This window comes from Stenella coeruleoalba (genome assembly GCF_951394435.1).
Source record: "Stenella coeruleoalba genome assembly, chromosome: 6".
Taxonomy (NCBI): Eukaryota; Metazoa; Chordata; class Mammalia; order Artiodactyla; family Delphinidae; genus Stenella; species Stenella coeruleoalba.
In genome coordinates, this window is record NC_137151.1 from 17,801,377 (window position 1) to 17,818,455 (window position 17,079).

A 17,079-nucleotide genomic window follows, 5' to 3' on the forward strand; every position below is an offset into this window, starting at 1 on the left:
GGAAATTCATTTGCTGTGGATAATTTCCATTCGTTCATTCAGTTATTCAACAAATACGCATTAAGTGACCTAGTCTGGGCCAAGAATTGTGCTGGATCTGGAGAGATAATGCTAACGAGAACATAGGTGCTGCCTGTGGTGATTAGAGTCTAGAGCAGGTACAAGAAGTAGATCATCTGTTGATTTTATGATCCATTCATGAAATGAACATGAAACGGACACCTGAAGCATGTGAGAGCCATAAGCAGGATCATCTTCCATCTACATTTATCAAGATATTGATTTTAAGATGACTTAGGTTCCCAGATGTGGGCTATACAATGACAATATCTGATAATGATTCCACAGTCCAGTCTTGCCGTATAGCATAGGAACCAGAAAGAAAAGGAAGAACTGTTTTTAACCTGCTTCTGCCTTTAGTTAGCCTTGGTTTAAAAGAAATTCTGATGCTTTTTTCTTCTTTTCTGAACTACACCCAGAGGTCTGCTTTTCCCTGCCCTTGTGCTCTGAAGTGAAGAGCACGGAGAAGTCAGAGAACTCAAATACTACGGCACCCTGGCTGCCTACGAACCCTGGTCCAACTCGGATGGCCTGATGGGGAGGCAGGTCCAACTTCTGTGTGCAAAAGCTTTGCCTGGGAAATTCGTTCAAATTGCCAATTTCCTCACCCTACATTCTGCTTAAGAGTAGCTGAGCGAGATCAGAGAATCAAATTTCTAGCAATCGAGACACATCTTTCTGATGCAGAAGGGGTTCAGAAACACGCTCTGAGGAACACTGGGCTAGGGTGTATTTTTTGCTCAGACACTGTGAAGGAATTGGAAATCACTCAATTTCCACATGGGTCCACATGGCTCTTGTAGCATCACAACCAGTTTGGTGGAGACTTCATCCTCTTACGGATGCTTTCTGAAAATGCCCTCTAAGGCACACACTCAGAGACATAAGCTAGTGGTTCTTAATGTCGGCTGAATATTATAAGCCCCTGGAGTGCTTTAAAAAACTTGAATACCCAGGCTCCACTCTAGAGCAGAATCAGATCAGATCAGAATCTCTGAGGGGCGGCGGCAGCCAGTGGCTCCTTTAAAGCTCCCCAGGTTAAGTGCAATGTACCAGTAAGAGTGAGAACCACTCATCTTTCTAGATCTCAGACTTCACCTGCTCCAGCTCTTTCTCCTAAAGATGCCCTTTCAGTTCTGCCCCCTTCACCACCTGCCCGCCCGCCCACTGCTCCGCCTGCCCTTTGGTGACTCTGCTGTGTATTCTCCAAGACCCAGCGTAGCCTGTTTCCTCTGTGAGATTCCCTCACCTCCTTCCTCTGGGATTAACCACGCCCCTCACTTCTCCTGCTAGGCTGGGGGTACCTTGAGATCCCAGGGCCTGGGCAAGGCTGATATCCCATAAAGGTTTGGAGGATACAGCTGAATCCGTCTAAAAGCAAGGCAGCGGTTTGAGGCGATGGTACGTGTCATCATCTTCTCTACTTGAGAATAAGCTGGTCTTAAAGGAACTGGCCAAAGTGATACTGAGAATAAAGAGCGCTTCGCTGCTTGCCAGCAAGCCGTCAAAAGGCTGGACAAAGAAGCTAGATACAAACATGAAAACCTCCAGTGCCCCCCACCTCCAAAAAAAAACCCCAAGATTGGTCCTTGGTTTTGCTTTGGTATTGCAAGGCAAGGAGATGAGGGGTTGGGTGGCAGTAGAAGTGGTGGCGAAGTGACAATGTGTGTGCATGCATTTGTGTGTGTGTATCTATGGATGTGTGTCTGTTCCTTCTGAATAAACACACCCTTTTATTAGAACACACAGAGGGAGTCTCCGACTCCCAAGTGCTTTCCCCAAATCCTCAATATGTTCATTTCCCAGAAAATAACAATCAGTACAAAAGGGATTGAAGAACACTTCAAATTTACATTTTATCCACCTGTGTATGTTTTATGAAACCCATTAGCAAGGAAATAACTTACGTGAGGCCTTACCTTGTTAGTTTGTCTAATTAGTATGAAAAGCCTTGAAAAGAATTTCCAGTTGGCATTATTACTACATTCAACTACCCCTTTGAGAGTGTTCTCTTACAATGCATGGAAATGGATTGCCTACCCTCATGCAATTAGTTACAAAACAACAGGCATGTGTAATCAGGGGCCGGGATTCATGAATACAGAACATTTGTGCTGCTCACAGGTGGTTCTTCATTGAAGATCCCCTCTTTGGCAACAGTTAAACTTCTGCACTTAAGGACGGAGGGCCCAGGACCTGCACACAGCCCCACCTGGAGTCCCGCGACCTGCACGCAGCCCCACCTGGCATCCCGCCCGCCACTGTCGCTGGCCTGCAGCAGCAGCATCTCCTTCAGCTCTTGCCTACGAAGGGGCTCAGCCTGGCGGACCGGGAGGACACTCCCCCGTCGCTCAGTGGGACCACAAGGAGGATCTGCCAGGAGCCCGCCGAGCCGAACCCTAAGTCATCTGCCCCCAGGGTGGAGGATGAACCACTCTTCTGAAAGAAACCCCCTGCCGCTTTGTCATCTTTCCTGTCGAATACCGTGATGTTTGGCAGATGTATAAGAAAGCGGAGTCTTCCTTCTGGACAGCTGAGGAGGTGGACCTTTCCAAGGACATTCAGCACTGGGAAGCCCTGAAGCCTGAGGAGAGATGTTTCACTTCGTGTGTTCTGGCTTTCTCTGCAGCAAGTGATAGCATAGTAAATGAAAACTGGGTGGAGCGGCTTAGCCAAGAAGTTCAGATTACGGAAGCCCGTTATTTCTATGGCTTCCAAATTGCCGTGGAAAACATACATTCTGAAATGGACAGTCTCCTCATTGACACTTACATTAAAGATTCCAAAGAAAGGGAATTCCTCTTCAATGCCAGTGAGACAGTGCCTTGTGTAAAGAAGGCGGCAGATTGGGCCTTGCGCCGGATCGAAGACAAAGAGGCTACGTACGGAGAACCTGTCGTAGCCTTTGTCGCAGCGGAAGGAATCTTCTTTTCTGGTTCTTTTGCATCTATATTGTGGCTCAAGAAACGAGGACTGATGGCCGGCCTCACATTTTCCAATGAACTTATTAGCAGAGACGAGGGTTTACACTGTGACTTTGCCTGCCTGATGTTCAAACACCTGCTACACAAACATTTGGAGCAGAGAGTCAAAGAAACAATCGTCAGTGCAGCTAGGATAGAACACGAGTTCCTCACGGAAGCCCTGACAGTGGAGCTCATCGGGATGAATTGCGCTTTGATGAAGCAGTACGTCGAATTCGTGGCAGACAGACTTACGCTGGAGCTGGGTTTTAGCAAGGTTTTCAGAGTAGAAAATCCATTTGACTTTATGGAGGATATTTCACTGAAGGGAAGACTAACTTCTCTGAGAAGAGAGTAGGCAAGTATCAGAGGATGGGAGTGACGTCCAGTCCGACAGAGAATTCCTTTACCTTGGATGCTGACTTCTAAGTGAACTGAAGATGTGTTCTTATTTTGTTGACTTTTCTTTTTTTCCTTCTCATCAAAAGAGAAAAAAATCAGCTACCTGAATGGTATTAACCAGCTATACCATAAATTGCCCTTAATCTTCATTAATGGCATCTTTAAAACTGTGTAGCTACCTCAAAATCAATCCTGTTAATGCTAGTGGGGTCACCTAGGTTGAAAGCGTTGACAAGAGCTACTCGGATTCTTACGAAAGATCTTGTCCATGTTTGGCTTTTCCAAGCAGGCTGGCTGCACATGACTTCCCTCTGGCTCTTAACAGCACCTTCCTTGGCCTCAAAGTGTGGGGAGTCAAGCGAGTTTGATCCAGCAGGATTAAACAGTTACTGCCACAAGGCAGTAGGAAGACATCAGACTCACTGCTTCAGATTTTAAAGTTTACTTATGATTTGTATATAAAACTGGCTCATTACACACAAATACACATAGTTTGCACTGTCAGAGTGAAGGCTTGGTTTAACCTAAGTTTGTTGGTTTCTACACCAAATACAAAAGTATTCTATTTACCACTACTATCTATGCTATTTACCACTAACGGGAGCCAATTCAAGATTTACTAGGTGATCAACGTAGGTTCAGCCTGTGTAAACTAAGGGTGTCATTTTTATTCTTTCTTTTCCTTGATGAGTTGAAGAGCTTTTGAACTCAATCCTGTGCACACTTAGGTATCAGTATCAGCCAGGTGGTACCACAGAGAACACAGGCTGGTTTTGTGTTCTGTAGCCCACGTCGAGTACCGCGGGATAAGAGATGTGGAGAAAGGAGACTCTTAACTTAGGTCATTAGGAACTGCAGTGTGATCCGGACTCACTGTGGGCAACCTGGGTGTACATGAGGGGCGGTATCATTTAATTTCTCAAATTGTATGTCCCCCAACTTCAAGTATGAAGTATGAAAGTATGAAAGGTCCTTGAAGAGTCTTCTTAGCTGGCATCCAAGCTATTCACTTTGTGAATTGGTTTTCAAATCATCCTTGAATGAAAGGACCCACGTAAGATCTTTCTCCTATTAAGTGGTAAAACCAGGACTGAAACTGCTTCTCCTAAAAGTTGAGTGTTTATTCTGATTTTGTTCAATTTGTGTGTAAGTAGGTACTGGTGACTTAACCATTTGTACTTTAAAGTTAGAAAGTTGTTCTACTATATATTTTTTTTATATCATATCTGTAGTTCATACTTTGAAATACTTACCCAGTATTATTTTGCAGTTCATAACGATTGAGTGAATATTGTTCAGTGCGACTGCTCCTAGGATTTGCCTAAATGTGAACATCATCTGCTGGATTCTTAAACTTCAGTAGAAAGCTGGTGTTATGTGAATAATTCATACATGTTCCACTCAAATATTAATTTCAGAAGAAAGTATAAACTTAATAGATGTATTTAATAGGGCTAGTTTGAATCAATCCACCTTTATGTTCCCTCCCCGCCTCCAAAAAAGATGTTACACGGAAGGTAATGCATGACACACACCGATCCTTTGGCCATGTTTGTTAACACGTTGTGTTGTGTGTTGGCTGACCACTCGCCTGTTCTGCTGTCAGTTTTCTTCATTTATTGTATTAATATAAATGGTAAAATAGTCAATTTAAAAACTTCTGTAATATGGGACCCTTTTCTACCTTTTAAATTATTGTTATAAAGTTAATCCAGATTATATGGTCCTTACACTTGTGCGACACAAAAATAAACACCTTGCCTGGCGTTGTCAGGTACAGGTGGCAGTTGGAAGCAGAGTTTAGGATTCTACCTCCCATTAGCTGTGTGACGCAAGCATTAGCTTCTGCCAACTAGGGTTCGGTTTTTTAATCTGTTAAAAGGAAACAGACTTTGTCTAAATCGTTTCAAAGTCCTAATATTGAGTACTGCACCAGGGATCAATGATTTAAATAAAACCGTTCTCATGTCAAATAAAAGAACAACAACAAAAAAGTACAGTGGGATTCCCCCTCTGAAAATTCTGTCTTCAGTGGAAACTTTATACTCAATGATTTTGTGGGTGAAAACTTCGGTTTCACCAGACACATGCTAATGACACCTTCGGAATGCAGGCATAGAGAACGTACAGAAGGCAGGCTGTGAATTTCCAGAAAGGAATGCTGGGAGCTTTTTGAGTGATGGGGCGGGGATGACTTGTGCGAAAATTGTGACAACTAAGAAGTTTCCGTGGTGTGATTCACGTAAATTTGACGTCTAAACGCAGATTAAGTCTCATTGGAAATTTCTGTGCAGGAGGTTAAAGTGGAACTTTGCTGATCAATACATATGACCCAAGGGCAATATCTGTTCCTTTAAATATCCTTGGATCTATTTGGTCTTTCTTGCCCTAAACTTTGATTGGACCAAGTACCTGGGGAACGGGGGGAGGGGGCTGAAGTGGCCTCACTAGACACTGAGTCACCACTCCTCCTTTTATGTCAACTTACTTGAGTGATTCTTTTAACTCTGGACGGTGTAAAGATTATTCAGAGTCCTTTTAAGGCTTGACAGGGCAGAGGAGTGCAAACACCATTTTGCTTGAGTAACTAATATATATGGTTGGAGGTATGAAACAATTAAAATCTTAAATAGCTAAACAGTTTTCTGGGGACATTTTGAGGGTTCTCCAACAAGTAACTGTGAAGCAAAGTGCTCTGTGTTACGAGGATAATGGCTCTGAGTTTGTAGAGCTCAACAGCATCACCCGGAGAGACTGCTGATACACAGATCGATCACAGCCAGGCCCACGTCCGCTCCGAGTCTCTGATTCTCTACAGCTGGGAACGGGGCTTAAGAATCTGCATTTCTAACAAGTTCCCAGATGAGGCTGATGCTGCCAGCCCAGGGATCCCATTTCAAGAAGCACTGGTGTAGGAAAATATCCAGCACAGGTGGAACTCTGAAGGAAACACCATTTCTAGTTTCAAGGGAGAAGAGGAGTACGTGGCGGAGGTGTTGATGCCTAACTGGGATTTGAACCTGTGTTCTTTGTCATTCAACCCATCACCTTCTGGGACAATCAATGGGGGGATTGGGGGAGGGGAGGGGGAAGGAAGTTCAAGAGCATTTGTCGGAAAACGTTTTCCCAATTGTTAGTGAAGAGGCAAAGACTGAAGATACGTTGCTAGTTTCCACTGGTAAGGTAGCAGACCTCGACTGAATGTAATTTTTCTTATTTTCTTAAAATCTCCGTCAGCTATATCATAACAGCTCTTAAACAGAATCTCTTAGAAGAATATGTGCGAGTCTTAGGGTATCAGGCAGATGACTAGAGAAGTCATCCCATGAAATGAGTAACTCCAATCACCAACCAAGTTCCAGATAAGAGCTTGTCAGGGAGGCCAACGGCCAGTCCGGGCTGGATGACATAGGAAAGATGGGTGGTACGATCCCTGGCGCCGTGTGAGGGGATGGCTGAGGGGAAAACAAGGGCCCTGCATACACTTCAGTCTTCCCTCCCCTCTCAGGAACTCCGAGCCACCCACCATCTCTGCCGTCATCTCTTCATCGTCGTCGAATCACATTTCTCCAGTTTCCTCAGGCCTGTGGCCCTGTCTCCTTCCATTCTGCTCAAATTATCCTCCTTACTTCCCTTTCTCTTCTTGCCTTGTTCTCAATCCACTGACTTTTCCCCTCTGGCTGCCAACTGCGAACATCGTCCCCACCCACTCTATCAAGGATTTGCTTTTTCAGAAATGGCATCCAATTGGAGGCGATGCAGCGTGCCCTGAGGTGGCTTTTCTCATTCACGGGCTGGGATCACACTTACTGGACAGGACGAATTTATCATACAGTGAAGCATCCCCCAACCTATGCCCCAAGCATATTAAACAATAACCAAGAGGAATTTGCAGATGCCCATATAAGGATATAGGGAGGGAGGGGGAGGGGACTGACTGACCTTCCTTCTCCACATTCACCATGTTTACAGCCTTCCTTTGAAGGTGAAAATGCTAATGTTCTCTGGAGACTGGTAATAGACACATATTAAGATCTGACATAGGGAATCCTAAACAGTCCAGCCTCTTGTCCAGAAGCACCCCGCTCCCCTTACCTCATCAAGACACCTCTCATACTGTTCCCTTTGATTTTCATTTTCCAAAGCCAACGCTGAATTCTCTGCCTGCAGTAGAGATACAAAAATTATACAGATAAATCAATGAAATGCTGTGTTACGTGACAACATCTTCAATACAGTTACTAAATATATCTCCTCAGGATCCGAAACACTCTTGTAGAAGAATCTTTGACGAGTTTGCTCTAAGTACTATTATAAATCTCTCAGGGATGACTCCTGTCTTATTGTTCACAAAAAGGCATTAGCATTTAAAGAAATGCAAAACTTGATATTTTGAACAGGCAGAAAATCAAATCATGGCCTGATGCGAGAGTGTTCTGTAAAAAAGATTATAATGTTTACTTCATTCTATGAAAATGTAAATGGAAGAAATGCCTTAATCCACTTCATTAAGACCTGTCACAGTTTCACAACCTGGTATTTGTTTAGGTCACAGAAGAGAATCTCAGGTAAATTCGTGAAAGCGTAATTCCAAAAGCAAACTAAACATGTTGTGTTCTTGGTTAATCAATGACTTTTGAACATGAGACTATAATGAGAAATTTAAGAATTGAACATACCTAAGAGTCCCTCGCCCCTCCCCCTGCCTTTTTAAAAGTACTGCTTTCCTGCTCCTAAGAGCCTTGTAGGTACCTTAATGTTAAATAAGTTACTGTAGGATCCTAGGTTGAATATGGTTACTAGGTTACCAGCAGAATAATAAGGGAACAAAAGTATACAGTATAAGCACATTAGGTTTTAGAAGAAGCATGGAATGGTGGCATGAAAACTGCCCTCTGTGTCTGGTGACCTGGGTTCACTTTGGCCACTGCTGGCCCCAACCTGAATCCTGGACTGTATAAGTTAACCCATCCCATGGCTGCCACAGTGATCACCATCCCAATCTCCCAAGGAAACCTGGCTCTACCCACCCCTCATGACAGCCCTCCTTGACATTTAGAAGTGGGCATACAGACCTTTAGATCATTTTTTTTTCCAAAACTATGGTACGATTTTTAGGAGGTACACAGATTCACATTTTCCCGTTATAGTTTATTTCAACTTTTGTTTTGGAAATAATTTCAAACTTACAGACGATTTGCAAAAATGGTACAATGAACTGCCGCATACCCTTTCCTTAGATTCACCAACTGTTAACATTTTGCCACATTTCCTGTATCACTTTCTTTCTCTTTCAATTTTTTTCCTGCAACTTGAGAGTGAGCTCTTTATCCCTAACTACTTCTGTGTGTATTTCCCAATAACAAAGACAACCATAGGATAGTTTTCAAAGTCAGGAAATACAATGTTTATTAATACAGCACCACAATCTGACCTATAGTCCTTATTCCAAATTCATCCATTGTCCCAATAATGTCGTTATGGCAAAAGTTTTTTCCAACCTAGAATGCTCTCCAGGATCGGGACCTGATCTTGGATGAAGGACAAATCATCTATTTGTCCTTCACCCAAGATCGTGTAATCTGGAAGAGTTGTCGTCTATGCTGCTTGTCCCTCCCTCCCTCCCTTTTTTTTTTTGGAAGAGTAGAGGGCAATTATTTTGCGGAATGTCCCTTAATTTGGGTTTCCTTCAAGTTTCCACCTGCACACCTGGTAGTAATGGCACAGAAATGATACTGGGTCCTTCTCAGTGCATCATATCAGAATTGTGTCATGTCCATTTGTCCCATAATTGGACATGTTAACTTTGATCACTTGGTTAAGGTGGAGTCTTCCAAATCTCTCCACTGTAAATTTACTATCTTTCCTTTTAGAATTAATAAGTAAATTGGGGGCACGTACTTTGAGACTATGAAAATCTCCTATTCTGCATCAAACTTTTATCTACTTATTTTAGCAGCCATCCATGAATCTTGCCTGGATCAACGACTTCGGTTGAAAATGATGATTTCTACCATTCTTCTGCCTACATTTACGAGTTCGCATGATGTCATAAGGAAGTGTTTCTCCTATTTATTTATCAGTATGAATACATGGATTCTTTTATTATTCATAGGGCTATGTCTGCACTCTCAGTATTTATTCTGATGCTCAGTTTTCTCAGCTTTGGGAAGGTGAATCTCTAAGCTGTGCCCTTTGACATATTTCCTTCATTTTTAAAACATGTTCTTTCTTTTTTGGCCCAGGGAAATGTTCCATGCCCATTTTGCTTGTCTGGTGCCCCATCCCTGAAAGCAGCCATTTTTCCAAGGAATCCTGCTTCTTTTTAGTTGGGCAATGATATTTGGAAACTAAGACCTGGATATTAATGTGTGCAAATTACTACTGAGGGATCACCGCTCCTAGTCTCTTTCAGTGGAAGGAAGCATTTCTCCCTTCTCTTCCTCTCTTCCCCTCCCTCTGTCCTTGCACATGCGTGCGCACGTGCGGACACACACACACAACCCCCCACAGACTTCCTCCTTGCCCTCCCTTTTCATATTTGTATCTTCCTTCTTCTACAGTGAGAGCATGGGCTGCTGACATCATTATATTTTCTCATTTCTTCAATCCTAAAGTGTGTACGAAATGGTCACACCACAAAAAAAATAGTACTAAGAAGAATTCACATTTGCTTTTTCTTTAGAATGCAGGTATATAGTAAAAATACTGTGTTCAAAAGATACCAGACTGGCTCTTTCTCACCCCTCACACCTTAGTGTGGCTACACTATTTATTTGCAGCTGAAGCTGGAAGGGTTGCATTTATGAATATTCTTTATGAGATTCAGAGAAATTTTGAGGAAGTTAACATCTGCTTCTTTCTCAATTTAATTTTATTTAGATTTAAATATGTTTTAAGAAGCAGATTCACAGATACAGAGAACTCTAGTGGTTACCACTGGGGAGAGGGAAGGGGGAGGGACAATATAGGGGAAGGGGAGTAAGAGGTACAAATTACTACGTATAAAATAAGCTACAAGGACACACTGTACCACACAGGGAATACAGCCAACATTTTATAGTAACTATACATGGAGTATAACCTTTAAAAACTATGAATCACTATATTGTATACCTGTAACATATAAGGCTGTACATTAACTATACTTCAATTAAAAATGTTTAAATTGTTTCAAAAAAGAAAATTTATTTTGAAATTCAGGTCATTTGTTTCTGATAGTATTCAAATTTAGTTTCTCCTCTTCTCATTGCTTTCATTTTATATTTTGAATATGGAAAACATGAACATGATTCCAAAAGTCAAAACTATACTAAAAGGAGCGAGGTGTCACTTCCTCTCCTAACCCTCCAACATCACCCCTTCCACCTCTCACAGATTCTCTCCTAGGGCCCATCACTCCCTTTGTTCTTACCATCATTACAATCCTGTGCTCTGCCCCCCTCCTGTTATATATGCAAAAATCAACTGTTCCTCCGCCTTCTTTCCTACCAGTTCTCTACTTGCATTCTTTCTGCTTTATCAGTTTATCACTTTCACGTACTATTCTTCCACCCTTGCCCTATACACCCCTGTTTTAGCCTCTTTGCTGGATGATGACCGGGGAGGCTGGTCTTATACTTCTCTTTTATTTCCACAACATCTTGAAACTTTCCCTCTTCTTTTTCCCTTCACAGTCACATCTTCAGATGGTACCTTTCCACTCAGCCTCGTTTTCCGCAGAATCATGGCCTCGCTGAGATGGTCACCTTAGGTCCCGTACACTTTCAAGCCCTGCCCTACAGCCAGTACTGAGATTTGAGCTCGTGGTGTTGGACCTTCTCATTCTGGGAGTGCTTTCCTTGTACCCTCTGCTACCACCCTGCCCTGGCACACACAGCCTCGCTGTGGATAGTGCTGTGGGTACAGGATTTGGAGTTTATTCTTGGGCGGACAGCAACTGAAGTTCTAGTGTTCTGTTTTCTGGTAACACAGAAGGTGTGGGTTCCGTGTGGTTTTATTTGTGCTTTGATGATTTTAATTTTTTTTTGTTATTTTTTTGGCAGATGTATGAAAAGTTTCAGATTTAGGCCCGTTTGTTACTTACCAGTGAAACTGATGTGGTGTCACTGAACCAGGATGGGGAACAAAAGCTGAAGTAAACAGTCTGTTTGGACGCCACTGTCAGATCATCCCGACCTGGTCATCTTTCAAATCCAAGGATGTAAATCCCTGTTTCTTCTTCAACTTTCCATTCTAATACTTGGCTTCGACATTTTTCCTCTGGGCTCAAATCCCTGCTTTACCCACCCTCTCCCAACACTCCTGTCCCTCAGGTGGGATCTTACACTATTCTTTCCATTTTCATCACGGACAGACATCTGCCACATAGCCCAATCCTTCCACCCTCATGCTGGTCATCTGTTCAGATTTTTAAGTATTGGTTATCCTCAGACAGTTCCATCGTTTCATTCCCCACTCAAACTAAATGGAAAGCTTTTCCTGACTTGCTATTGGTTCCTCCAGGGCTTGTTCCGGCCTGTCACACTGAACCCCCTTCAGACCTGCAGCCGGTGTAACCCTTCAGCTCCCCGCCCAGCCCAGGTGGGAGGGCCGGTTCTACCCCCGGCAGTTTACCTGGCAATAGCAGTCTGTGTAACCTTCAACAAGTCATGGAACCTTTCTGGGATTACAGTTCTTTAGTAGTTAATAAGTGAAGGGAACATACAAGCCAATCTACAAAGCGACTTCCGGTTCAAATATCTGGATACCATGAATAATGGAGAAACTGCTAGAATTTCAGTTTTATAAAGTCACTGCTTTCTTTGGAGAAATTTAGCTTCCCTGGGCTCTGCTGGTTTTAACAAGGCAACAGCACAGAGGATGATGGGGAGAGATAAAGGAGAGAACAGCCATGCCAGCTTACATTGCTTTCACTTGAAAAATCTTGGGAAATAATACGTAAGGAAATAAAGTTGAAAATGGGAATGTATATGGGATGTCTGTATCTCGCTTCTACCCACAATATCATGTTGCAATAACACTCCAATCGATCCATTCAGATAATTATCATCATTACACCATTTACATTACTTGCCTTACGTTTACTGCTCTGACAATCTATTACAGGCAAGCAAATTAAATACTTTAAGGGTGCTGGGAAAGACATGGCAGTCACATTTACGGTTAATGCGTTCAGTTACAGAGACCAATTTAATTGATGTAATCCTACATAGCCCAGGGGACGACGGAGATATTAACAATTATGCTGGTGAAGTTAAAATAATCTTGAACTCATGATTTTCTTTAATCCATTTGCATTTATTATAAATTCAGGATTAACCTGCTACCAACATGAGACAACAGGGGAAGAAAACAGGAAAAGAAAAAAGGAAACTTTATTAAATGTGATTTAAAGAGACAGTGACTATTTGCATGGCAGGGATGGGAGAGGATGAGGCAGAGAGGGAAAGAGAAAATGTCAGTGTCACTACTGAGACTTACAGAATGAAAACATGGGTTGTGTCACTTTCAGTAAGTGTGTTATTAAAGCAGTGTACTCAGAGGATGTCATTAGAGTGTTCAATTAAATATAACAGCGGGTCTCAGGGCTCAGCTTGGTCTCGCACAACAATCAAAAGCTTGCGCCAGACTTAGTCTCTGATTTAGAGGATTTCCTGCTCTGTGTGGTTTCCTTAGGGCTCCAAATTGCAGGGATCTAAATACGTTTCTGGTTTCATCCCTAAAGTCCTTAAATATCTTTATAAAATTGAAGAGCTTCATAGAGTACATCTGTATTGTTTTGGTTTACTGTGGAAAATGGGTCTGAATTAATATATGTAAATTTTTTAAAAATTGAAGCATAGTTGATTTACAATGTTGTTGAATTAATGTATGTTTAATATTAATACATGTTTTAAAGAAACTACGTTCCTTAGGGGGTCTGCTTTGTGAATAGACATGCTGGCCGGAACTTACAAATGATTAAAGGGACCAATGCTTCTAAAGTGCTGCTCTACATTAATCCTCTAAGTGCTCATTAGGTATAAATCTTTCTACACTATAAATGTGTTTAATACATCTGCTACAGTTGAATGACTGTGTCCTCCCCAAATTCCTATGTTGAAATCCTAATGCCCAGTGTGATGGTATTAAAGGGTGGGGCCTTTTGAAGGTGAGCAGGTCATGAGGGTGGAGCCCTCATGAGTGGGATTAGAGTCCTCATAAAGGAGGCTCTGAAGGTTGCCAGCCCCCCTTCCTTCAGGGAGGACACATCAAGAAGGCACCGGCTATGGCTATGAACCAAGAAGAGGACCCTGACCAGAACGTGACCATGCTGGGGCCTTGATCTTGGACTTCCCAGCTTCCAGAACTGAGAGAAATAGATTTCTGTTATTTATAAACTACTCGGTCTTTGGTATTTTGTTATAGCAGCCTGAACAGACTAAGACAGTATCCTTTTCCACAGACCAAAGGTACAACAGTTCTACACAAAAAACTTTCCTCTACATAAAATCACAACTCCACTGTAGGATTTTCACCTGTTATATTCTGTCCCCACTCATCTATGCAAACATATATTTGCTGCTACATAGCATATGCCATCTCTCAGGTCAGGTCTAGCCCCTGTTCATCTCAAGAAGTTCAAGGTCTCATTCCCCAGGCTACGCCTTTGCTTCCGTTGTTTCAGACGGAATATGCTTCACTTTCCCATTGGCTTTTCTAAATTCTACTTATTTGTTGTGGTCTGGTGAAGATGTGAACCTAAAAACTTATACGGGGGCATATATTTAAATTAAAAAAGTTATTTCAGATGGACAAAAAAGTTTCAAAAACATTACAAAGAGTTCTTCTATAACTTTCATTCAGATTCCCCAAAGGTTAGCTTTTACCACGCTTGCTTTATCATTTGTTTCATGGAAGAAAGAAGAAGGTGGAAAGAGAAGGATGTCTTCTGAAGGGAAGAAAGAGAAGAAAAACTCCAATTCACAATAGTTAAAAGGGCTGCATCCCTGTGGTTTCCCTTCTGTAACAGCTGGTCTTTTTCGGAATTACATCTTCCCAGCTTGCTGAAAACCCTCAACTCAGCAAAGGCAAACAGGTCAGAATAAAGTCAGTAAAAAGGTATTTCTCAAAAATCATGGTTGGGTCCCAAAGGCAGGAAAGCACACCTTTTTATGATCGCCCCTCTGAATCAGAGTCCTGTGACACTCCAGTTAAATTCCTGCGTATTTATACCTGAGTTGCCCATTACAGTACCATCCTAACAACTTCACTCTGTGCACCAAGAAACTTCAGATCCGGCCTTCGAAGAAAAACAGAGATGCCCCAAATAGCCTTAATTACACAGTAGTCTGTTCTATTTTGAAAGCCATCTAAGGAGAAAGCATCATGGGAGTGGCTGGGCGTGCCATAAAGCATGCCACCCAAGTGTGCACATTTTCATCCCGTAAAGTGATACAAAGCCTGAATTCACCAAGCACTGGACCTGGACATTGAATCTCCTTCCCTGTATCTTCATCCATTAAAACTTATGGTATTTCTGGATCACTCATCTTATCATGTCTGGTCACTGTGGTGGCCAGGTTGGAGGCGTAGCTGGCAAAAGGGTGTTTCCCACTGACTGTATTTAAGAGCTACATCTCCACACCTGGGCACCATGTAGGGCTGCTGTGCACTTGGAGACAAATTTTGTCATTCTAGAAAATTTCTGGAAATACTTATAAGCTCTGACCATCCACCACAGGCATAGGACATGCATTCTGGAATGCATTCATGGAAGGCTTAGAAGGAATCTCTGTGCCCATACATGCACAGGCACACTGCCAAAATGTCATTACTCTTGCACTAAAGTAACCTGCGGATGCCCAGTAAGTCCAGGCCAAGCACAAGGCACTGGGGAGCTAAATTCAAATAAAATAGCATTCATGTCTCAAGGAGTTCAGGATCCCAAGCAATGAGAACATGTTATGCAGGACCTGTCTGTAGGTTCATTTTCTTTTTTTTTTTTTTTTTGATTTTTAATTATTTATTTTTTAACATCTTTATTGGAGTATAATTGCTTAACAATGGTGTGTTAGTTTCTGCTGTATAACAAATCAGCTACACATATACATACATCCCCATATCTCCTCCCTCTTGCGTCTCCCTCCCACCCTCCCTATCCCACCCCTATAGCGGTCACAGAGCACCGAGCTGATCTCCCTGTGCTATGCGGCTGCTTCCCACTAGTTATCTATTTTACATTTGGTAGTGTATATATGTCCATGCCACTCTCTCACTTCATCCCAGCTTACCCTTCCCCCTCCCCGTGTCAAGTCCATTCTCTACATCTGCGTCTTTATTGCTGTCGTGCCCCTACGCTCTTCAGAACCACCTTTTTCTGTTGTTGTTTAATTCCATACATATGTGTTAGCACACGGTATTTGTTTTTCTCTTTCTGACTTACTTCACTCTAGGTCCATCCACCTCACTACAAATAACTCAATTTTGTTTCTTTTTATGGCTGAGTAATATTCCATTGTATATATGTACCACATCCTCTTTATCCATTCATCTGTCGATGGACACTTAGGTTGCTTCCATGTCCTGGCTATTGTAAATAGAGCTGCAATGAACATTGTGGTACATGCCTCTTTTTGAATTATGGTTTTCTCAGGGTATATGCCCAGTAGTGGGATTGCTGGGTCATATAGTAGTTCTATTTGTAGTTTTTTAAGGAACCTCCATACTGTTCTCCATAGTGGCTGTATCAATTTACATTCCCACCAACAGTGTAGGAGGGTTCCCTTCTCTCCACACCCTCTCCAGCAATTGTTACTTGTAGATGTTTTGATGATGGCCATTCTGACCGGTGTGAGGTGATACTTCATTGTAATTTTGATTTGCATTTCTCTAATAATTAGTGATGTTGAGCATCTTTTCGTGTGACTATTGGCCATCTGTATGTCTTCTTTGGAGAACTGTCTATTTAGGTCTTTCTGTCTAAGGTTTGTTTTGACAATTTGATTTTAGAAACCCAATATCAAAGCATCATAAAGCCGTTAGTACCTGTACCTCCTCCCCCATTAATGAGGTTACTTCCTTTGTCTCTGAACTTGCTAATAGGCAGGATTAACTTGACCTCCCCTCCCCTGAAACTCTATCGCTCCTTTCCACTAGCTAGAAGAGGAAAATTGATCTTTTCAGCCTGGAACAGATTGTACTTGGGACTCAGACTTGTGTTGATTCAGGGAAGTGATGCTCTGTTATGTCTGACAAGTGTGTGTTTTTAAAGACTGGTACAAATATTTTATTATTCCAAACATTTAATAATATTGTCAAATTATTCCAAATTATTCCTACTAAAATTGAAAAACTCAGCAATTTCAAAAATTATACATTTGCACTCAAGATGCAACAAGTAATTTCTAATCATGACAGAGCCTAAAATGCAGGTACCCTAAAGGTCTTAGCAAAAACAACCTTTGAACATATTTTGCTCCCCAGATGTGTGTTCAGAAATACCAAATCTCTTTGACTTTCACGCAATAGAGGACTAGAGTGAATTCTGTGGTTTTATAAGCATCACAGAGAAATTTCACAGAACTGGGAAATGTGAACAGATCTGATCACTTTGTTGCACAGAGGATATTTGTGACATTAACCATCAGTCATTTTAGAAGTTGAATTATTC

At 42.1% G+C, this 17,079-nt stretch overlaps 2 protein-coding genes across 19 annotated transcripts in view; one reads left to right on the forward strand and one right to left on the reverse strand.

Annotated features, from left to right (window-relative positions):
- The window catches only part of NCKAP5 (NCK associated protein 5), a 1,134,964-nt gene that overhangs the window by 189,835 nt on the left and 928,050 nt on the right, over positions 1-17,079 (reverse strand). For all 18 annotated transcript variants that reach the window (XM_079924718.1, XM_079924716.1, XM_079924715.1 and 15 more), the window contains one exon: positions 7,521-7,589. In XM_079924718.1, coding sequence (XP_079780844.1) covers positions 7,521-7,589 — 69 coding nt within the window. The remainder of the gene's footprint in view (positions 1-7,520; positions 7,590-17,079) is intronic.
- Positions 2,429-4,369, forward strand: LOC307187885 (ribonucleoside-diphosphate reductase subunit M2-like). Its single transcript, XM_079924409.1, is given in 2 exon segments — positions 2,429-3,343; positions 3,346-4,369. Coding segments are annotated over 2 exon segments (891 nt in total). The 5' UTR covers positions 2,429-2,559; the 3' UTR covers positions 3,453-4,369.